The following is a 21884-nucleotide window of genomic DNA, read 5'->3' on the forward strand; positions in this document are numbered from 1 at the left end:
TGCTCCAAGGTCAAAAGTCCAACCTGGCCTCCTTGGGCACTGCCAGGGATGCAGGGACAGCCACAGCTGCTCTGGGCACCCTGTGCCAGGGCCTGCCCACCCTCCCAGGGAAGGATTTCTTCCCAGTATCCCATCCGTCCCTGCCCTCTGGCAGTGGGAGCCATTCCCCTTTTCCTTGTCATTAGTCCGTCTCCACCTTTCCTGCAGCTCCTCAGGCACAGGGGACGGGCACCTGCCTGTGTGATTTGATGCCCCAGGAGGTGCCCCTGCCCCTCACCAGGACAACAAAGCGAGGGTTTGATATCCCTGCACACGTCTGGACCTCCACTGCTGCACTGGTCAAACCTGTGGGACACACCAGGCTTTGGAGCTGCAGCTCCCTTCCAACCCCTGGATGCACAAGGAGCACCCTTGGCCCCGAGCACCACGCTCCAAATTCCACAGCTTTACAAGCACAACGTCTCAGCTGTTTGCCAAGCTCAGAGCACTGCAATAAAACACCCACACAGTGACAAGAATGAGACTTTAATCAGTTTTAAGTGGAGTTTTAACACTAAGAGATAAAGGGTTGTTAAACACAATAACAAACGGACATCTGATTTGTATGAGGCATTATCCTGTACATGTCATACTTGGTTTTTGTGTATTCTCAGTTACACACAGAGCCACTGTTGCACAGCACAATAGTATTTGAAGAGGCTGAATCAGAGTAAGGCTGCTTAACAGACTGATTTTTTTTTTTCTTTTAGTATCTATATATATATATGCTATATGAAAACAGACTGGAAATTTGAACTGGCAGAGAAAGGCAGCTCTGCCAAAACGCTGCAGTTGGAGCCCCTTTTAGTGCACAGTCCCACCCCATCCATCTGCATGCACGACACTTTCCAACAGTATTGAGAAGGTAAACGAGGCACTTCGTGGCAACCACAGGCATCGTTAACATATTGCACACATTTGCTAGAACTAAACATGGAACTTGCACACCAGCATCCTCTTTTTGGATTATTTGAAGGTGGTTTGTTTGTTTGTTTTTAATTTGGAAAGCTAATTTTGATGCTGCATGTAAACTCCACTTCAGTTTACAATGTGTGCCCCGGGGAGGAATTTGGAGGCTATTTGTACAGCTGCCCTGGAGGAGCTGTGGCAAAGATTTCCACTGGGGCTGCCCAAGCCCAGGGGATGCTTCAGGGCCTTACAGTTAAGCTCTTACCAAAGTGATGCCTTCAAGTAGTTTCAGACATGTAAGCTCTTGCACATCCCAACAGGCTGAAGCGTACAGTCCGGAAACTCTAGGAAAGATTACCTACAGAATGCAGCTCAAGCTAATTATGAATACTGTCATAAATAAAGTTTTAATAAGGACTCAAAAACCTTTCAGTCATAGCAATTCTTGTCAACTTCTATGGGGGTGGTAACTGAAATAAAGTATAGGAGAGTATGTATAATATATATTTATATATATAATATATATATATATAATGCCATTTTTCCATTTCCAATGACTACACCATAAAATGTAAGCAAGGCTTTTCAAAGACGTCGAAACATTAAAAAACAAAACAAAACAAATTAAAAAAAAATCAAAACCCTCATTCCAACCTTCACATTCCAAAGGAAAAATAACAGTGCAAAAGCCCATCCTTGCGTCCTGATTCCCGATCCGGCGTCACCAACTGGAACTGCACCATCCAATCCTGATTATCCAAAGTGGGACACGCAGCACTGCCAAGATCCCAATGCTATCCAAGCAGGAGCAGTTTGCTTTATTAAGCACAACACAACTTTCAACTGTTATAAACCAGACAGGGTGAAAACACGATTGGAAGGGTAAGAGTTAAAATTCCTGTTCCCAAGGGAAAACCACAATGAGCACTGAACCTTGATCCATTAAAGTCTAATTAAACCTGTAAGTCAGAACGTGTTACCAGCTTTGTTAGAAGTTTGAATCATGAATCTGAGAAGCAGAATTGACCAACAGAAACCAGATAAGACAAAAATTCTTTAAAAGCCCTTTACACCTTGGTTTACCAATTGTAATTAGTGGAAGTCCTGCCTTGTGTGGCTCAAATTCCAACCATTAATGCTGCTGTACAGGGCTCTGACAGATCCCATTCATAATTCTGGCTGAGAACACAGCTCATGAACTTCAATGTCAGCACCAAGAAGTTAATTAAGCAGGGGGATGTATGTTCTACACCCTAAAAAAAGCGTCAAATTGGGGTCAGCTGTTCATGGCCTCCCTTAGAGAGGCCTGTTTGGGCAGTGACTTCACATCTGGATGTGCCAGCAGCTGGAATCCAGAGCCACCTCAGAATCATCCACCAGAAGCCAACTTTGAGCCCTACCCTAGGAACAAATAATCTAACATTGCCACTTGGTTTAGAAAAACAATTTGTTGGGTGATTTGAGGGGTTGTATTTGGGACAAGTTCTGCTTTTTAATCTTAATTTCCAGCATTGAGAATTTACTGCAACACTGGTTTCCTGTCTCTGGTGTGTAATGTCCGTTTTTGAAACATTGCAGGTAATGAGTATTCAAGTAAAATTCCCTAACAGTTAATGACTTTTTTTTAAAAAAAAGTGTGCAAAACTGCAAAACTCATTGTAATAGAATGTGTAAGGTCAAAGGGGTGGAACGGCTGACAGAGGTTTGATTGAATAAATGCATCAGAAATCTTCCAAACAAACACTAACCTGGAGAATCTCCAATGACATTTCCTGTGCACCATTACAAAATCTTTTTATATTCATGAGAGGGGAAAAAAAAAAAGCTTGCAAGGCAGCACATGAAGTATTCACAGCAGGAATATGATTGAAAAACTACTAATATAAATGTAAGATGTTGACTGATGTTTTTGCACTAAGAGCATCTGACTTTTAGCACTGGCCTTGATTACACAGGAGATGGAGCAGCCATTACAATTCAGAAAAAAATCCCAATAAATCATTGTCAAATTTTGTAACCATTTGTTTCAAGCTCTTACTTTAGTTGATAGCCTCCACATTTGTATGGTTAAGTCATTGTTGCTGTGTTTCCTTTTGGTTTTTTGTTTTGTTTTTCGTGACCCCAATTCCTTGTCTCCCTTCATAGCGCGGGTCTCGTGGGTGTCGTGAAGGTTCATTCCTGTACCCCTAGACAGAATCACTCTCTCTCTAGCTGCCTTTTCTAGCACCATTACACTTAAAAAAAATGAAAAATGCACAAACAACAAGCAGTGACAGCGGCGACTCCTCACCCATTGTCCCGGATGAATTAGGGCAGCATGCTGAGGAAAGGTGCATGGAACAGCCGGATATGGTACACAGGCCACGCTCCCTTCCGAGCATCACCTTCCAGCCCCCATCCAAAAAACATGCATTAGAATGTAGGAAAAACCTTCTAGAAACATCTCTTAGCCAACTGCAGACTTTTCTGTTGCCACACAAGTGCAAAAAAAGGGGCAGGATGTGAACCTGTAAATACTTTTTTTTTTTTTTCGGTTTTTGAAACTTCGTTTGGTGACAGAACACAAAAGGAAAAATTCCTACGCATACACATTAGGTCTGTCTCCACTTTTATAAAACTGGAATAAAATGGGAAAGTGCCATGTTTATAGTTCCTAATTGAAGTTTTAATGTCCTTTGACACAAAAAGGTATATACATAAGAGCTACGTAACCTTTCTTTTACCCCCCCGACTGGACAAGTGTCAAACCCTGTAGATTTGTAGGGCAAAACGAGATTGGTCAGGAAAGAATTGTTCCTATAACTGGTAATCTGACACTATGTCCTTTTGCCATTTAGAAAGGTCCTTTTTTTTTTTTCAGTTTATTCAAGTTTCTCTCTCTTCATGGTTTCTTTTTTTTTTGTATGGTTCTTTTTTATCTCTGATAAAAAAAATATTCAGACTTTTGTAATCTGCGTATGCTGATCTTCATCAAAAGGTTCATTCTCTGGATCAGAGTCAGTGGTGTCAGAGTATCTATAATGATCAGGTTCATTGTCACTAACATCTGGTGTTACAGAAGTTGAACTGCTAGCCTCTGGGTTTGATGGCTCTTCTACTGTCTTTGTGAAAAATAGCTTCACCTGGGGAAGGAAAAAACAACATTTAAAAAGGGAACCCGGACTTCAACTGAGCACAGGCAACAAAGCAACTTTTAACAGCACAGGTCCTCGCTACCCTGAGTCCCACCTGTGCTCCTCTCCCCAGAGAGAGGTTTGCCAGCCTCTCAATACCACCCCTGGCAAACAAAGACCTGGCAAAGCAGCAGATTTTCCAGCCCAGCTGCAGGAATTGTGTCAGGCTGAGTGCTCAGGTGCTCCTGAGCTGCAGCAGCAGGACATCCCAGCACACCCTCCTGCCTGCCACAACTCCCAGAGCACCAGGACATTGCAGCAAAGTGCACAGGAACGAACAAAACACTCTCTAATGGGTGACGCGTGCGCGGGAAGTCTGATCCAAGCACTACTCCAAGCAACTGTGACCATTACCTTCAAATGAGCTCTGGCTGATCTTTTATGAGGAAGTCAGAAAATGCTGGAATTCCTACAAATGCCTTTTGCACATTTCAAACACTGCTGGCAATGGCTGATACTCCCCAAAGCTAAAGTGCCAGGGTAAGGTATTCCCAGAATCACAGGACAGCTGGGGTTGAAGAAACCTCTGGAGATGATCCAGTCCAAGCCCCTGCCCAGGCACAGGAGCATTTCCAGGTGGGCTTGGGATCAATCCAGAGAGGGAGACTCCACACCCTGCCCAGGCAGCTGCTCCAGGGCTCTGCCACACTCATGGAAAGAAGTTCTTCCTCGTGTTGAGGTGGAACTTGTGTTTCAGTTTATGGCCTTTGCTTCTCAGCCTTCCCTTCTCCAGACTGACCAGGCCCAGCTCCTCTCCTCACCAGAGAGGTGCTCCAGACCCCAGATCATCCCTGTGGCCCCCTCTGCTTCCCATGGAACAGGCACAGCTGCAAAGCAGCTCAGCTGTTCAGTGTGCCCAGCCCACAGCTCAGGCAATGCAGCTGGAGCAGGGAAGATGCCACCTGGCCACCGGCTCTCCCAACCTCTGATGGCTTTGACAAACACCTGGAACAACCCGAAGACTTCAACCCCAGACTCTCAAAATCCATCAGCTCCCCAAAAAGCAGATCAAAGTACAAAGCTCAAAGCTTTGCTAAGGGATGGCAATACCAACACATGAACACAGCTTCTACACAGCAGTTTCACATGGTCCCTCCACAGTCAAGACAGACAAATCATGCAGCTTTTCAGCTTTGTTCACACATAAATTATACTGACCTTGAAGTTTGGAGAGAAATATCTGTTGGCTTTGTCTTTATTTGCTTTGTCTAGATCGTTTTTTGTTAATGTAAGGATTAAATATTCCTTATCATTATCTGAGCGCTCTGTACTGAAAATACCATCAAGTTCCTGATCTGCAACTAGACTTCCATTTTCTACTTTGTCTGAATTTTCATCCAGTCCTATGAAGAATGTATTTACCCAAAAGTGAAACATTTTGTCCTGGGGGAGGAAGAACACAGAAAACAAGCTTGCTTTAGTATTCACTAATGGCACGTTAATTAGACTGCTATCAGCATCTGGTCAAAAACAGATTTGTAATATCAGGCAAAACTTGGTTGGACAACAGTATGTCATTTGTTACATTGCATGCAAAGACATTTTCACCACATCTCCTGGACAACACACAAAAATCTGCATTCATCAAGCTCAATTTTAACCAATTAAGCTTTTAGAAGTCACTCATGGAGAGCTGGGCTCGAAACTATCATACCTGCAATAAAAGTAGATGATAATAAATTCAATAAACTTAAACTTGCAATTATAAGGCATAAATGATTTTTTTTTTTTGCTCACACCTTGCCAAGCAATCGCTAAACCCAACAGACAACTTGTGAAGGAGCTGAGGTGAGTAATACTGAATCTCCCCTGTAACAGAAAGCTTTTCTTATTTTTATACAGAAATATTTACAATTGAGCAAAACCACAAATCACTGAAGGATTCATGGGTGCTTTGCTGCGATGCTTTCACCCAGTCAGAGCTTTGCTGAGCAGCACTGAGAGGGAGGCAGAGCCAGTGCCTGCTGCCCTGCAGGAAGGTTTTAGGGAGAAGCTGAGGCAGGGGCAGCTGAAGGATGCTCAGCTCAAGCAGAATTTGACAGATGACCATCAGCAGTTTGATTCTCCACTCTGCCACAGCCCCAGCTGCACCAAGAGGCAGGTGGGGCTGAACCCTGTATCAGAGTTCCTGAAGGCTCTGGAGAGCCAGCTTTCTGCCAGCCCAGAGCTGCTGTTTCCAAGGTCAGCTCTCCTTGGCAGCTTGGTCCTGACGGCACACCAGACCCCTCTCCCTCTGACACTGAGCTACATCCTCTTGCTCTTTACACACAAAATCTTCTCTTTGACTTTGATGTGCCTTTTCAGGCTCAAGATCCAAGATGCAAATGGCCAGTTCTTCCCATAAGGGTCAGTATTCCTGCATTGCTGCTGAAGCTGCAGGGAAAGTAAGCCATTGCAGAACCCAACATTCCTTGGTATTACACAGGACCAGAACACAAACTCACTCCTTCTGAGCTAACTCACATTTTTTGGTTTACCAAGGAGCTCTAATTCCAATTTCTTACTGGAAAATCCATGTCCTGCCCTATCTTCCTCTTCATCTCTGCTGCTAAGGGAGCAGGGGGGAAATCAGAGGTGGAACAGAAGTGGTTCCAGTGTGTGTGACATGAGCAGGCCTCCTGCTGAAGACAGTTTGGCACCAGCAAAATACCACAGCATTTTCCTGAGCCAATGAAAGAGGGCAGGGAAGAGCTGGACTGCTTCTTAACTCACACTCATCCTCCTCACGAATTTGTTCAAACAGGATACTGGGAATGCACAAGTGTCCCTCTCTGCCAAAGGTCAGCAGAGTGATTTTTCAGTATTTTAGGTAAAGCCTACAAAACCACTTCCAGCTTGTCTGCATTTCTGTAAGCACCTGAGAGACCCCAAGACAGAAGTTAAAAATCCAGCCAGGAACTCTTCTGGTAGCTGAGTTCCCCACTTCACCAAGTGCCTCTCTCCAGCACTTTGGGAACAAAGCTCATCTAGCAAATGAGTTGTTTGGGGAGACTTACAGATGTTTCCCACTGCCACTGAGCCCCTTCAAGCCATCCCATCTCTGAAGAAGCCTTGCTGGAGCCCATCCATGGGAGGCAGCACTTAGCATGGTCTTGCCAGGCCCTGCTTATACATTTCACACCCTCCTCTTTCCCCAAGAACAGCCTTAAAAATGCCCTGCCTGGGTCTGGAGTTGAGGATGAATATCCTGGGTTCACTCTGCTGATGTCTCTGCCCCAGAGGAAGAGGCAGCAGACAAAATCCTGTGAAGACAACCTCAGGGTACCCAACCCAGGCTCCTCCTCATCCACACAGCGAGTCCTTCAGAAAGAACTCCAAGGAGGTGAGATGTTTACTCCTGCTCAAAGCAAAGGACCTGCTCAGGTCAAAAGAGACAAGCAGCAGCTTTCCTGCTGAAAGCCCCTCTGGTGCTGGTCCCCAGTGCCACCCGGGTCCCCTCCACACACTGCAGGGTGGGAGAATGGCTCCTGTCAGCAGCAGGAAAGCAGAGGCACAGCAAAAGAGGCCCCTGGATGGGAATCAATGCCAGCAGAAGCAGAAGGCAGAGTTTTGTCGTGCCTCACCTTCAGCTCCATGAGTGCAGAACCAGGAGGGATTTAGTTGGCACTTTAAGGGCTGGGGGGACTCAGCTTCACTGACAGGGGCTGGCAGACAACAAACCTCTCCCTAGACAGCTTTTAATCTGTGTTCCTTGGGACAAATTTGCAGAGGTCTTCAGGGACCCAAACTAAACAGTACAACTCAGCTGAGCTGGTCATTTCTCCTTTTATCTCCCTCCAGCTTTTTAAAGCATCAAGTTATTTTCCTTTCCTTCCCACTACACAACTTAATTAGCCTAATAAACTGAGTTTGTGGGTCTTGGAACATGGCACGGCAACTCAAATTGAGGGAAGACTTGGTCATGTTTTTTGGAATTAGCTCTTAAGGCTGATAACTGTGTCACTCTTTTCACAGAAGAGCAAATCCATTATTCAAAGTGAGGATTCAGCAGAAGCATCAGGACCCAAGATATTTCATGGGAGACAAGGAAGAAAGATGATGTAATATGGGCCAAAGATAGGAATTTTAAAAATCAAGGCATGAACTGAACTCAGGCTTTATATAGCAAATCAAAATACCAGACCAAGTGCTCACATAACACAAGTTAATGAATAGACTTCTGAAAAAAAAAAAAGTATTAGAGACTGTTTTTCAATGTGTTCTTCACTTCCAGTTACATCACAGACATCTGTCTTAAGAAAAAAATCAACCACAGATGTACTTCTTCCCATAACCAAGTCTGTGCCATAAATCTCCAGTGCAGTATCAGATGAGACAGAGGCTGATTTAATCCCACAATTCTGACAAACAGTGCTTGTCCCCACCTCGTGCAGTTTCTCAGACTGACACAAAAACATTCTCCACTATAGAGCTGGTCTCTAGCTGCAGATTGGGATCCAAATCCAAGATTTAAGGCATCAATCAGGAGTTCCCATGTCCTCCTGAGAGCTTAACTTTTGCAGAGAGATGCAGAGGCACTCAGTCACTCTGCAGCACCCGCTGAGGGTCTGGAGATGCTCTCCAAGAATGGGGATCTTGCTTCAGCCTGTTCCCTAGGCCTGCCTGATGGAACTTCCTGTACCATTTGCAGATCAACACTGAGTCTTCTGACATTTTCAGAGTTCATTCCTCAGCGTTTGCTTAACAGCAACTGCCCAAAGTCTTGTTGAACTCTGCAGCAGAACTTATCTCTACACTTGAGAGATGAAATGCAACTGCTCAAACAATGCTGTCAGCCCTCCTACGCTGGAGTCTGGGGATAAAACACCACTGACTCTCACAAATTAAACCCACATCAACATTTCCCTCTCATTTGTACTGGGAGGACTCTCAAAAAAAGGTCTCCTTCACCCCCAGGCTCTGCAGGCAGGAAGATGAGGAGATTTCGGTATTATTTTTAAACAGACTCCCATTGAACCTTAGAGTGATCTAAGGATACTCTGAAATACTTTCAGATTATCATGTCAACATTAATAACTGGAAGAAAAAGGCTTTGCAGGGATCCATGGAAGCAAAACTAGAGTGACTACAGCAGCAGTCTCAGATGGAAAAACGGTCAAGCTACAAGAAAAAGCCATGTTCAAAAAAAAAAAATCCCCCAAATTACAAACTTCTACCCATCAGAAATTCATCCACAGTCACGGCACTTGAGCCTCAAGCCATTTTGTTCTCATGTGGGCATGTATTTCTTTCTTGAAAGGAAGTAGCTACAGCTCACTGAAGAAATAGTCTGAGACTAAAGTAAACAACTTGATTAGACAAGAAAAGACCAAGAGTTGGGGCCTTCCTAACTGATACCAGGTGGCAGAAACTATGGAAGGGATGAAACTTTTCCAAGGCTGTCAGCCCTGTACCAACACCCCAGTGGCACCAATGGTCCTGTGGCTGAGGTCAGCTCCCAGAAGCCACTGAATTAGCTTAAATTAATTTTTTGCCATTAAAAGAAAGGACACGTGGCTGCTTTAAATCTCACACTGACTCTGCAACATTAGGTGTTTGAAGTAATTTGGTCCTTCAGGTTTGGTCTGGTTTATGGATAATAATTTTATCCAAAATTGAGGAGGGCCCTCCCTGCAGAGAACTCTGCAGATAATGCTGTTCTTCAAAGGATTGGGAAATTTGGAAGCAAATACAGGTGAGGGAATCTGGGGCACTTCAGTTGAGATTAGTGTTATCAAACACCAAACCAGAGCCAGGGCAATGAAGTTTTTTCATCTCCAGAGATGACACACAGCCATTCTCCAGCCTGAGGCTTAGAATGGATCAGGAATTACACATTTAACTGATCTTATCAGGTTTTTATTATGCTAAAGTGCAGACTGGTCAATATGTGATGACTTTAAGACTTCTTTAGCTACCTGTAATCTGCTAACAGAAAACATGGGAAGAACAAGAACCAGTGGCAGGCAACAGACTTATAATTCCACTTTTCATAAAGCCGGTTAATAAAGCAGAATCTCTGAAAGATAAGATGCTGTTACTCCTAATGATGCCGCTGCTCATGAATCAGGTGATCATTGCATAAAGGGACCTCTAAAAATACAAGTCTCCCCAGTGGAGGGCCTTCAGTTCTGGGTAAAAGCTGGGTAGACAGTTGATGTAGAAAAGGAACAGGCACAGATGTGGAACACCTGGACAGAGAAATGTGTTCAGTTTGAGCAAAGGTAGGTTCTCCTGGCACCAATGCTCCCCTTTGCCCTGTTCTCACCTTATCCACTTTATGCAACAACCTGTGCAAGGACCATGTGGAAGGATCAGCTCCTGCATTTTGCAGCAGAGCTAAGAGAGGTGATCTTAGCACAACTATGGAACATCTCACACCTATTTTCCTCTGTCCTCCATTCATACTGAAAGCTGAGCCAATAAGACACTTAATTCAACAGATATTTCAGAGAGATTATCAAGGTGTTTTTTTTACTAGGTGATGAAGGGGCAGTTTCCATTTCAGAAAAGTTTGCAGATGTGAAAAGAACCACCTTCACCCTTTCGTTGGGTCTACCAGGCCAAAAACACTGAGAAACTGAGCACCTCTGCGCTATCTGTAATCCACAGAACCCAGACAGTTTGGGTATTTGATAAGGAGACAAAAAGGAAAAAAAAAGACACACAAAAAAAAAAAAAAAAAAAAAAACAAAAAAAAAAAACAAAAACCCCAACCAGCTACTCAGAAACTACAAAGATTCTTAAGAAATGAAACCACAATCTGACACTGAAACTCCAGCACAGTAATCCTCCTGCTGTGGTTCTGCTCTTCTACACACTCCTGAAGACCCAACTCATACTGCAGAAACTGTGGGTGCTCATGAGGGGCTCTCTTTACTCTGTCTGTGCATCTCAGTGCTCTCTCCAGGGGCAAAACAAATACAGCAGTTTGTTCCTGGGGCTGCAGAGCCAAGATCCTGACCTGCACACTGGTATTTCAGGGATGGGCAGGGCAGCACAGCACTTCCCATCAGGTCTGTCTGCAATCCACGTCTTCCTGGAGATGGCAAAGGAACAACAAACTCACAGTCCAGCTAGGAGAGAGTAGATAAGTGTCTCAGCTGCTGGGGCTCTGCAACAGCTCCTCCCTTCATCCCTCATGTTCAGCCCACAGTACTCATCTGGTTACTCCCTCACAAGTCTCTTCTCAGAACTGGCTGCTTGCATGTCAATAATCTCAGCTTTGAAACAGAGTTTCTACTTTTAAAATGCTTTTGCAGCCTCTGCACTGCACATAACTGCACTGATCAACTAAAACATCTCCTCAAACAGGCAGAGAAGGAAAACAGGGCCACTAAGGAACTGTCCAGAAACTTTTGCAGACACCAGCACATGAATTGAACTTGTTCACATAAACAAGCCCACACAACAGTGTGCATGTTTACTCACAGCTGGCAGGTACAACCTGTGTGCACAGCTCTAAGTGATGTTACCTCATCTCTTCTTTGTCTCCTGATCCACTTGAGCATTTCTTCCTTTCATGAATTCACTCACTGAATGCTCTTAAGTTTTCTAACCTCCATTCAACAGCAAGTAACTACTGATGAGGAGTTTTAAGGAGCAAATACCAAGGTACCCTTTAATCAGCACAGTCTCATCCTCACTTTTCACTCTGGTAGATCCAAAGTGGCTCCACAAGCACCAGAACTGAAGAAACTCAAGGATTCATCTTTAAGAACTGGCTGACTTTGGTTTCAAAGTAAGTCCTAGGTTAATTTTTTTTCCATAACTGAGACCCCAACAAAATCCTCAGCTCTGAGGGAATTCTCTAAAGCTCTCATGTCAAGGCACTGCAGCTGGGAACAGAGAGGTGGTGGAAGAGATTGCAGAGATACTTTTACCAAGTGCGTGGGAACTCAATTATCTCAGAAATTCAGCTAAATTTGACAGATGGGTACAAATCAGCCAACAGCACAGACAGGATCTTCTGTGCCTGCTCAATCCTCAGGAAAATTTAGTGAAGAAAACAGCTGGAGTTAACTTGCTCAGTATGCAAGTCTATTTTTAGAAGGTGAATGTTTCTTCCTCAATTAGATTACTCACTACTATCCAAACGACTGCAATACAGACCCAGGATCATTTTTACCCAACCTTTGTACTTAATCTCACAACTCCCCAAACATCCAACTTTCATTTTGTGGTCGACTGGCTCCTTGGGAAAACCAGAACTCAAAGAATTAAATGCTGTGATTACACATCCCTGAAAAATAACCAACATCCCAACTCCCAGCATCAGGGGCTGGCTTGACAACATTTTCCAGAGAAAGCAAGGAAACCAACCTTTTTCAACATCTTGTTCTGTTTGTGGAAAAATTCCACTTTGATATCACCGCATACCGGCAGAGGTTGAGGGAATTCAAAGTACATGTACTTGTCTTCACGTCGTGAGGGTCCTGAAGGGGAGGTGAATATCTTTACCTTTAGCTGGTACACCACAAACTGAGGATCTGTGGGACAAAACAGTGTCACTCGGTGAGAAAAGCCTCCAAAGTGTCAAAAAAAGCACAGCACTGGTAGCAGAAACAAAACCGTCAGCTAGGATATTTCCAAAGTTAGCTAAATTTCTATTAAGGGTTTAACACCACAGGGGATCAAACTTTGCCAGATGCTACTGGAAACAACCTTAGAGATTTCTGTCCTTCATGCCAATGTTTTCAGGCCACCAGGGAGTTCCTAAAACATTATTCCTTTTTAATACAACGACTGTAAAATGAGACAGTTTTGTGACTGTTCCTTGCATTTTCCCCCTCCTCTCTATTGCACAGACCAAAGTGAGAGGTTTTATTCTCTCTCACCTCTTCCAGCTGTAGAGTGGCTGGTCAGCACAAACTGACTCTACTCTTACACATACAAGCAAAAACAAGGACAAAATTGAACATTCATACTGAAAACCAACCAGCAGAGCCTAAGCCGGTCCTGTAAATCACCATCACCAGACAAGTGCCAGCCATGGCTTAACTTCCCCAATTCAATCTGCAGGGGTAACACTGAAATTAAAAGGGGGTTTTGGTCCAGTTTAGGAAGAGGTGTTTTGGAAATGGTCAGGTCAGACAGCGCTGTAGAGCTGTGGAAGTCCCTGCTAAACACACGCACACTGTCCTGCTGAAGGGCCCAGTGATGACACTATTACTGGCAGGCTCAGAGAATCCCAGGATGGTTTGGGTTGGAAGGGACCTTAAAGCCACAGTGTCACCCCTGCCATGTCAGGGACACCTTCCCCTATCCCAGGCTGCTCCAAGCCCTGTCCAGCCTGGCCTTGGACACTGCCAGGGATCCAGGGGCAGCCACAGCTGCTCTGGGCACCCTGTGCCAGGGCCTGCCCACCCTCCCAGGGAACAGTTCCTTCTGTGTATCTCACCTAAATGTCCCCTCTGGCAGTGTCAAGCCATTCCTCCCTGTGCTATCACCACAGCTCCTGTTGCAGGGTCCCTCTCCACCTTCCCCTGTAGCCTCTTCAGACCCTGGAACGTGCTGTGAGGTCTCCACACACCCTTATCTCCCTCGAATCCTCAGAGCTGTGAAACTGTCATCCCCTCATTCAGCCCTAGAGGCTGGACTCTGCCCTGTCAGTGCCTTTAAAGCAGCAGAATGATACCAAGGAAGGCAGATTGAAAGTTACCACGTTGGTAAAACCACTGCCATCACAGCTGACAACACAACTGAAGACACAACACCATCGATTTCATATGCTGAAAAATCACTGAGAACTCCAGAAAAGCTGAAAATATTGCAGCATACAACTGCTGAGCTTGCTAGTTACTTTATCTTCTCAGGTGCTTGGGCAATCTGTTGTCTGGCCCAACATCCTCCCATGGCTGTAAACACCACCCCAGCAGCCTCCCATGGACACACAAGTCAGCACTCACTTGGGCAGTTCAGCCTCACAAGTACAGCCCAGCTCATCCAAAACATGAAATAAGTGGTAATTGCAGAAATCTGTAACCTCCACACCTCTTCCCTAAGGCAGAGGGATTTTGGCAGAGGCTGCTCCCTCCCTCCTCCTCTACAGCCTGACAAGCTGCTCCACTGTTTCTTGTGTGTGTTACATGTTCAGGTACAGTCTCACAACAATATTAACAGGGCAATTTTAATCAAAGCCACAGGAGGCACTGGAATTAATTACACATTGCTGTAATCCCCAAAGCAAAACCATCAGATTTTTTCCACCAACAAAAACCAAGCACGCAACACAAGGCAGTCACTGCCCTGTAACACAGCCCACAGGACAGAGCAGAATTTGTTTTTGTATTTCAAAACTTCATGAAATCTGCTGTTCCTCACTAACACAGTGTATCAGCAGATGAGATTAATCATTTACAGGTGTATTAATGCTTTAGAAACCTCCACATAAAGAAAAGTTTATTCCAGAGTTAATTAGCTATTTACCCAGTTGAACTGATTCATTTATTTTTTTTTTCTTTTGAACATCATGGGAAGAATGATGTTGCTGCATTGGAAGCCAACATGCCATCAGGCAAATGTTTTTCAGAAATTCATATTTCCCAAGAGTTGCTGTGTTAAAAAAAAAGGAGGCTTTTCATTAAAGTAAGGAGCAAATACCCAAATATACATAAAATGGTGGAGTCCCCAACCCTGGAGGAGTCCAAGGAATGAGTGGATGTGGCACTCAGTGCTCTGGTTTGGGTGACAAGGTGGGGACTGGGCACAGGCTGGACTCAATCTTGGAGGTCTTTTCCAGCCTCAATGGTTCTACATATGGAATCACTTATCTTCAAACCATTAAAACACTTGCATGTAGTAAAATAGTCATGAGCCCTTCACAGGCTACACCTGGGGGATCCCAGAGGACAGAGCCCACAAAGCCAGCAGATTTGGGACTGTGAGGTGCTTAGATGTGACTTCCTCCAAGATGTGCAGCTCTTGGTGCCATCACCCCATCCCAAATGCCAACAGGTTCCCTAGCAGAGGTGAAGGGCTGCTGGTACTTACTGCAAGTTCCGCTGCTGAACATGGGAATTGTTTCAAACATCATCTTGTGGAACAGCAGTGCCACTGGTCTGTAATCCAGGTGATTCTTTAACAGGTAGCTATAGTAGTACACGTAGCGTCTCTGACTGGGAATTGTCACTCCCTAAACAGAGGGAAAACAAGTGTCAAAAACCTTGGATCAGCATCACTGCCAGGGCTCCTGGCCATCCCCTCCAGCCCAAAGGAACAGGTCAGTCACTGCTGCCAGCCCCCAGCACACAGAGCAGGGCACTGGCTGCCAGGTACTCAGGGGATGGAGCACCTCCCCACCAGGAGGGAATTGGGATCCTTCAGCCTAGAAAGGAGAAGCTTTGGGGTGACCTCACTGTGGCCTTGCAGGGCCTGAAGGGGCCAACAAGAAACATGGAGAAGGAACCTGGAGTGACAAGGACAAGGGGGAATGGCTTCCCACTGCCAAAGCAGATATTGGGCAGGAATTGTTCCCTGGCAGGGTGGGCAGGCCCTGGCACAGGGTGTCCAGAGCAGCTGTGGCTGCCCCTGGATCCCTGGCAGTGCCCAAGGCCAGGTTGGACAGGGCTTGGAGCAGCCTGGGACAGTGGAAGGTGTCCCTGCCATGGCAGGAGGGCTGGAACAACCCTCTAGGGTCCCTTCCAACCCAAACCCTTCTGTGATTCTCTGCTCTCCAAACACCCATATCCAGCAATGAAGCAAAGAATGCAGATTTTTCTCATTTCTGAAAAGCAAACACCACAGACACCCTGAGGGTCATGTCAAAAATAGTCTCATGCTGCTGCTTTTTCGGGGATGGAGAGCAAAAAATGTTTAACAAGAGGTGCCTTGAACATACTCTAAACTTTAAAGCACCACTACATTAAGTAATTCTAAAATCTATCACTACAGGAATTACATTTTGACAGCACTTTATGTCAAAAGACTAATGTTTGCTAACATCACTGTACTCAAGACTGATGCTGCCTTCTCTTTACAAAACATCCTGGAATATTTTCCCAAAAATGTGGAAAGGTGCATTAAAACAGGCCCAACAGCCCGAAGTGTTCAAACTCTGAGGTAAACATTTGCTTTGAGAGCATAAAGCCTAAGAATGCTTTTATTACTGATTTTAAATCAGCTCAAAGCTTCTAGTAAGGGAACAGTTTTAAAGCTTTTAGAGCCAATACTTTCAAGTAAAATTGATAGAGATGAAAAATTGTTTCATTTCCCAGAAAATGCATTACATGGTCTAAAACAACCAGTAACTGCAGACTTACAACAGCATCAGTAAGGAATCTTTCTAGTTAAAACTGAATGTGGAATTGGAATAAACTGGAGATAAACAAAGATTTTTTCATACACAAGTCTGTGAGCATTTGGTGACACAACCTAGACCTCTTATTTCTATAAACTTTTAGTTTCACCTCACAACAGCCAGGAGCTAAGAGTAGCCAGAGTGCTTTTAATTTAGTAAATCTCTATTATGCACACATGAAAATAGTCACTTCCTGCCATTTAAAAAAAAATGTTGATCATTATGTCTCCTTATCACTTGAGCTGCTTCTAAACTACACAAAAGCCCTTTCCCTGCAGCACTTGCACAATGACCTTCCCAAGCAGCCTTGTACACTGGCCCTGGTGTTGGCTCAGATGTCCTCAGTGCTTATCACACCCACTCTTTAAGGGAGCTCTAAAGTTCTCCTTCCTGGGAGCTGAGCTTCAGGACTGAGCAAATCCCAGCCCCAGCAGTGCCTGCCAGGGCTGCCAGGCAGGAGGAAAGCACAGAGGTGAGGAGAACACATCCTTCCCTGCCCAGAGCTTCCTCGGGCCATAATGGATGTGTCCTATGGAAAAACCCCAGGACACCTGGCCAGGACAAGCAAGGCTGGCACCACAACCAAGGGAACACTTTCACACTGCCAGGCAAAACCACAGCAAAGCCAGTTCTTGTCCAACAGGGCAGTTTTAGCCCTGCAGCCACAGTGTGACTCCCTGGAGACACAGCCCTTAGATCCTGAGACCCTAAAAGCAGTCCCACTGAAGCACAACTCCGAGTTCTCCATTTCCAAAGGTCTGCATTCCCAGCAGAACACTTTCCTAACGAACTAACAATGTTCCAAGGGGTGCAATCAACCACCACACACTTTTACTCCAGAAGAGTAAGGACAGGGAAGTAGTTCAAGCTTGTATTTCCCATCTATCACCATTTTTAAATAGATGTGAGAGAAGCTCCTCTGGTTCCTATGCCAGAGCTTCCCAGGGCATCCCAAACATTGCCAGGTGCTGCTCCTGGAGCACAGGCAGGACTATGAAGAACAAATATTTTGGAAACAATATTCCCACACTCCCTTTAGGAACACACCTTACTGTGAGAGTGAAGCTGCAGCCTCAGAGCAGGCCTAGGGCATCAGGTTTGGCAGAGGTTGGCACCTGAGCATGTCCAACAAACAGACCCCAAGAGTGAGGAGCTCTGACATCAGACATGGGAACTCTGCCCTGCTCAGAGGGTCATTCTGAGGCTTCCTCACCAACGTAACTGGGTTTCACTTCCTGTTCAGTTATAGCAAACACAGCATAGTCTGGGTTGGAAGAGACTTAAAGCCCACCCAGTGCCACCCCAGCCATGGGCAGGGACACCTTCCACTGTCCCAGGCTGCTCCAAGCCCCAATGTCCATCCTGGCCTTGGACACTTCCAGGGCTCCAGGGGCAGCCACAGCTGCTCTGGGCACTCCTAACTCTCACAGGGTAGAATTCCTTCCCAAATATCCCATCTAACCCTGCTCTGTCAGCATGAAGCCATTCCCCTTGTCCTGTTCCTCCATCCCTTGTAGAGTCCCTGGCCATCTTTCTTGTCAGTTCCTTCAGGTACTGGAAGGCCACAGTTAGGTCACTCCAAGGCTGAGGAACTCCAATTCTCTCAGCCTTTCCCCTTTGAGAACTCTTCAGAGCCATCCTTGAAAATAAACCTCTATGGTGCTCAAAGAATGCTCCTGAGTGGATCATCTCCAGCATCTGAATAGCTGATCCCTATCCACTGAGCTTCTTTCCAAGCCTAATCCTCACCACAAAACCCTCCAAGGCAGAAGCAGGAATAAATAAAGACCTTCTCCAGCTGCAGGAAGGTAAGCTGCCACTCTTTTGTCACCACAGTAGTGTGTCAGTATCTATCATAAGGGAAAAGTGGGATAAACTAATCACCTCCAACAGTGGAAGCAGCAGCTTCTCTAGAGGACTTTTTGGGGAGGTTATTTCTTCCCCAGCTGTGCCAACAGACAAGTACAGTTCTTTATCCCAATTCAGAAAACCCTTTGTCTCCTTTGGATCAAAAGGAAAATAAAAAGTCACTTGTGTTCTACAGTGGTGGACACCAACAGACACAACCATGCAGCCCACACTTCCTAATCTTCATCACTCCCTTCTTCTGACTAAGTTCCCCCCACTACAATGACTTTCAGAAGCCAAAGGAGGCAGCTTGTAGAGGAAATAAAATACCTCACAAGAGGGTTTGCTCAGAGACAGCCTGGACTCTGCCATGTCTTATTGCCCAGCACAAGAACAGCAACTCTGAGCCTCACCTACAACAAGTCTCACTTGATGGTGCAAAGGCCTCCCTGGAGCTGCTTCTCCCAGCAGGCACTTGGGAAAAGCTGGCTCCAGAAGTACTCAGGGCTGTGCTCTTGACCAATTAGTCATACTTCCTCTTGCAATTACACTCACACTTCCTGCCAGCACAGCCTGAGCCCTCGCAGCAGCACTCTGCTGGGAGCATTAATGGCAGCGGTGGTTGTAGCTGGGTTGCTCTCAGCAGCTCCAGGTGCAAAGTCGTCCTTGCTTTAAACCAAGAAAATCTGGTCCCTATTAAAGCCACTTTTCCTTTATCATATCTATGTTGGCCCAAAATGAAAGAAAAAAAGGCATTTGCTTGTCCCTTTGTGCAAACAGCTCTTTTGATGCCTCGTTGACTTTGAATTGAGGAAGTCAGTTATACAAAGGTGTGGTGAAATATCAAATCAGAGAGCAGCACTTGACAAAGAACACTGAAATATGGGCCACAAGGGAAGAAAAGGCTCCAGAAACCTGCACTGGAATACCTGTTTATAAACACTACTGAAGGATTATGTGAATCACATGCTGCCCACTGGCCACATCAAGATAACCATGCTCAAGTGGAGCTGGAAAGGGAAAAAAGTCAACCCTTGCAGTAGAGACACTGAAACCAAAACAAGTTGCTGGTTACAGACAGTATTTACAGTCAAGTAAACAAGGCTCTCCCTACTCCTGTTTGCTGAGCTCTCCCTCCTCTCCAAGATGTCCAGGTACCCCTGGGGTACTGATAAACACCCAACTGGCCTTACCCCCAACTGGCAGAAATACAACCTTCTTTTCACAAAAGAGAAACTGAGGCTCAGCATTTCGTTGTGTATTTGTTCAGTTCTGTAGTTTTCATGCTGCTTTATCCAGCTTTGGAGATAACCCTTATCAGCAGGAGCAATCTACTCTGTTTATTCAGCACACTGCTCATTCCTAGCCTCTCTCATGCACTTTTACCAAAAGCCACAAAGTTTTGATGGGAAACCTTGATCTTGTCCCCACTTCAGCATTACACCACAACCAACTCAGCAGTACATGGAATAAATAACAGCTCCACCTTGTCAGCAGAGCAGACTGAGGAGTTTCTTACTCCTTCCAATGAATGAAGAGCCGAATTCTAAAATTCTTTATGTGAAGAGCCTTCAAACATGAAGCTCTTCTTATTGGAGACCAACACTGAAATTAATACCTTGTGTAAATACCCCAGGAAAAGAAAGAGCTCTGTGCCTGAGGAGGTGGAAACTGGCTTGCAGGTATGATCCCCTTGGGATGCTCAGCCAACACACTCAGGGAAATAGTGGAAGACAAGCAGGGAAACTTGCTAAAACGTCCTTAAAAGTCACATCCTATCATCTTTGGAGAAGATTTCAAATAAGGAGGTTAAATTCTCATTAATGAGGCCTAACCCTGCCAGAAAGGTCCTTAACTACTCTTTACTGACAAGAGGCATCCAACAGTAAGGGCCTTCCAGTTGGGATATTCCCCTATGCATCTCCAAACCCCACCACAGCAGTTAAGGGAACATGAAGAGATGAACAACTCATCCATTCAGGCAAAATCAGCTGGAACAATCCTCTCATTTGGCCTGAAAATGCTGAATGAGAAAGTTCACTGCCCCTCTGATGCACTGTGCAGCGGAACAGTGCTGAAAAAGCCATTTAAAATCAACTGTCCAGGTCTTCTTGAACAGGACATGTTAAAAGCAGGCTGGTTTAGTGTTGTGACTAAAGGCTACTGCTGCTTAGGAAAGCTTTTCCATTTCCAACTGCACTGATCCAACCCTATTGGAGCTGAATCAGACAACACAAAGGGTTTGAGCACCAAACGGATCCCAAGGAAGAAAAGCAGCAAGTTACAGGTAGAGGGACAGAAGAACAGCATCAGCTCACCTTCTTGTCTCTGGTCCTTACTTCCCCATAGAAATCTAGGGCTTCTTGGGCCCTTAAAAACTTGCCTCGATGCAACAAATATGCACAAATCATTACACCAGTTCGTCCCTTTCCAGCTTTACAGTGGATTGCTGCCACATGATTGTCATCTTCACTTAGCCACTGGTCAAGATCTTCACAAAAAGGTTTGATGAGCTCCAGCTGTGGTGGGTTATGGTCTTCAAAAGGGTACTGTGCAACTGCAGGGAGAAGGAGGAGTTCATCAGAACCTCAAAAGGCATAGCAAGCTCAGGTCACCTTTGTGACAAGCATGTAAAAAATTAAGTTATTCAATAACCCCCCCTCATCTCACATACTGATATGTATTTTTAATTCCAGTATTATTCAGAGTATCATAAGCACTGCAGACATTTCTCCATTAATCTGTAAACAGGCATCCTGCTCCATGGAGCAACTATTTCACACCTCTATTGAGCTGAGCTGCACAGGCTCTGTAACATGAATTTTCCAGAATTTAAGAGCGTGCTGGCACACAGAATAACCTTGTGAAAAGCCATTACCCCAGCAATAATTAAACTACCTGCTGAGAGAGAACAAGGCCAGACCTCAGTCACTGAGCAGACAACAGGAACTTTGCTGAAAAATTACTGAACACGGTTGGGTCTACATTGGGAACAAAGTCTCAAAAGCCGCTCAAAGGCCTTGTGAAACAAAAACCTGCCATTTCCATATTTCAGAAATGGTAATTGGGAGAGAAACCTCAGGTAAGGCACTGGCAATGCTTATGGGGTTTAGAGTCAAAGCACTTAACTCTGTCCTGTATTCACGCACACTTTTCCATCTAGGGACGAAAAGACTTTCAAGTGATGCAGGAAAAGCAAGAAAACTCAAGAGAGCTAAAAATAAGCGCTAAGCAGAGAGAAGCACCCAAACTTCTCCCACCTCAGATCAGATGAGGGACAATATCACCCTGACCAGCAGAACTACACACAATGTTCTGGTTTCAGCAGATGAACTTGATGAAAGTGCACCCCAATTCTCCACTGACAGCCTTGGGATCTTACAAACACAACTCTGGTACACTTCAAAATTCTCAGCTAGAAACACCATTTCCTTTTCTGGGCTAAAAATGAATACATTTCATTTTTTTGGCAAGTGTCTGTATTGGTTTCGTAAGCACCACTCTGTAGTCACGCATGCAAGGCTCCTTTTGATGAATCCCCAAGGACTCCAAGAGCACAAGGGAGGGATGAAGTTATGGAACTGCTGGAGGACTGCAGGACAAGTCCACAGCCTTTTGGAAGGATCACCAACTTTATT

General features: G+C 45.1%; 1 protein-coding gene across 2 annotated transcripts in view; it reads right to left on the reverse strand.

Annotated features, from left to right (window-relative positions):
* Positions 1 to 509: 509 nt before the first annotated feature.
* Positions 510 to 21884, reverse strand: part of PTEN (phosphatase and tensin homolog) — a 49043-nt gene continuing 27668 nt past the window's right edge. Inside the window, exons 5-9 of one of the 2 annotated variants that reach the window (XM_068197005.1) lie at positions 20565 to 20803; positions 15093 to 15234; positions 12423 to 12589; positions 5280 to 5504; positions 510 to 4070 (exon numbers count right to left, since the gene is read on the reverse strand). In XM_068197005.1, the coding sequence (XP_068053106.1) occupies positions 3885 to 4070; positions 5280 to 5504; positions 12423 to 12589; positions 15093 to 15234; positions 20565 to 20803 (959 nt within the window). In that variant the 3' untranslated portion in view covers positions 510 to 3884. The remainder of the gene's footprint in view (positions 4071 to 5279; positions 5505 to 12422; positions 12590 to 15092; positions 15235 to 20564; positions 20804 to 21884) is intronic. The other variant, XM_068197006.1, reaches the window with a different exon arrangement.

This window comes from Anomalospiza imberbis, chromosome 8 (genome assembly GCF_031753505.1).
Source record: "Anomalospiza imberbis isolate Cuckoo-Finch-1a 21T00152 chromosome 8, ASM3175350v1, whole genome shotgun sequence".
In the NCBI taxonomy this organism is placed as follows: Eukaryota; Metazoa; Chordata; class Aves; order Passeriformes; family Viduidae; genus Anomalospiza; species Anomalospiza imberbis.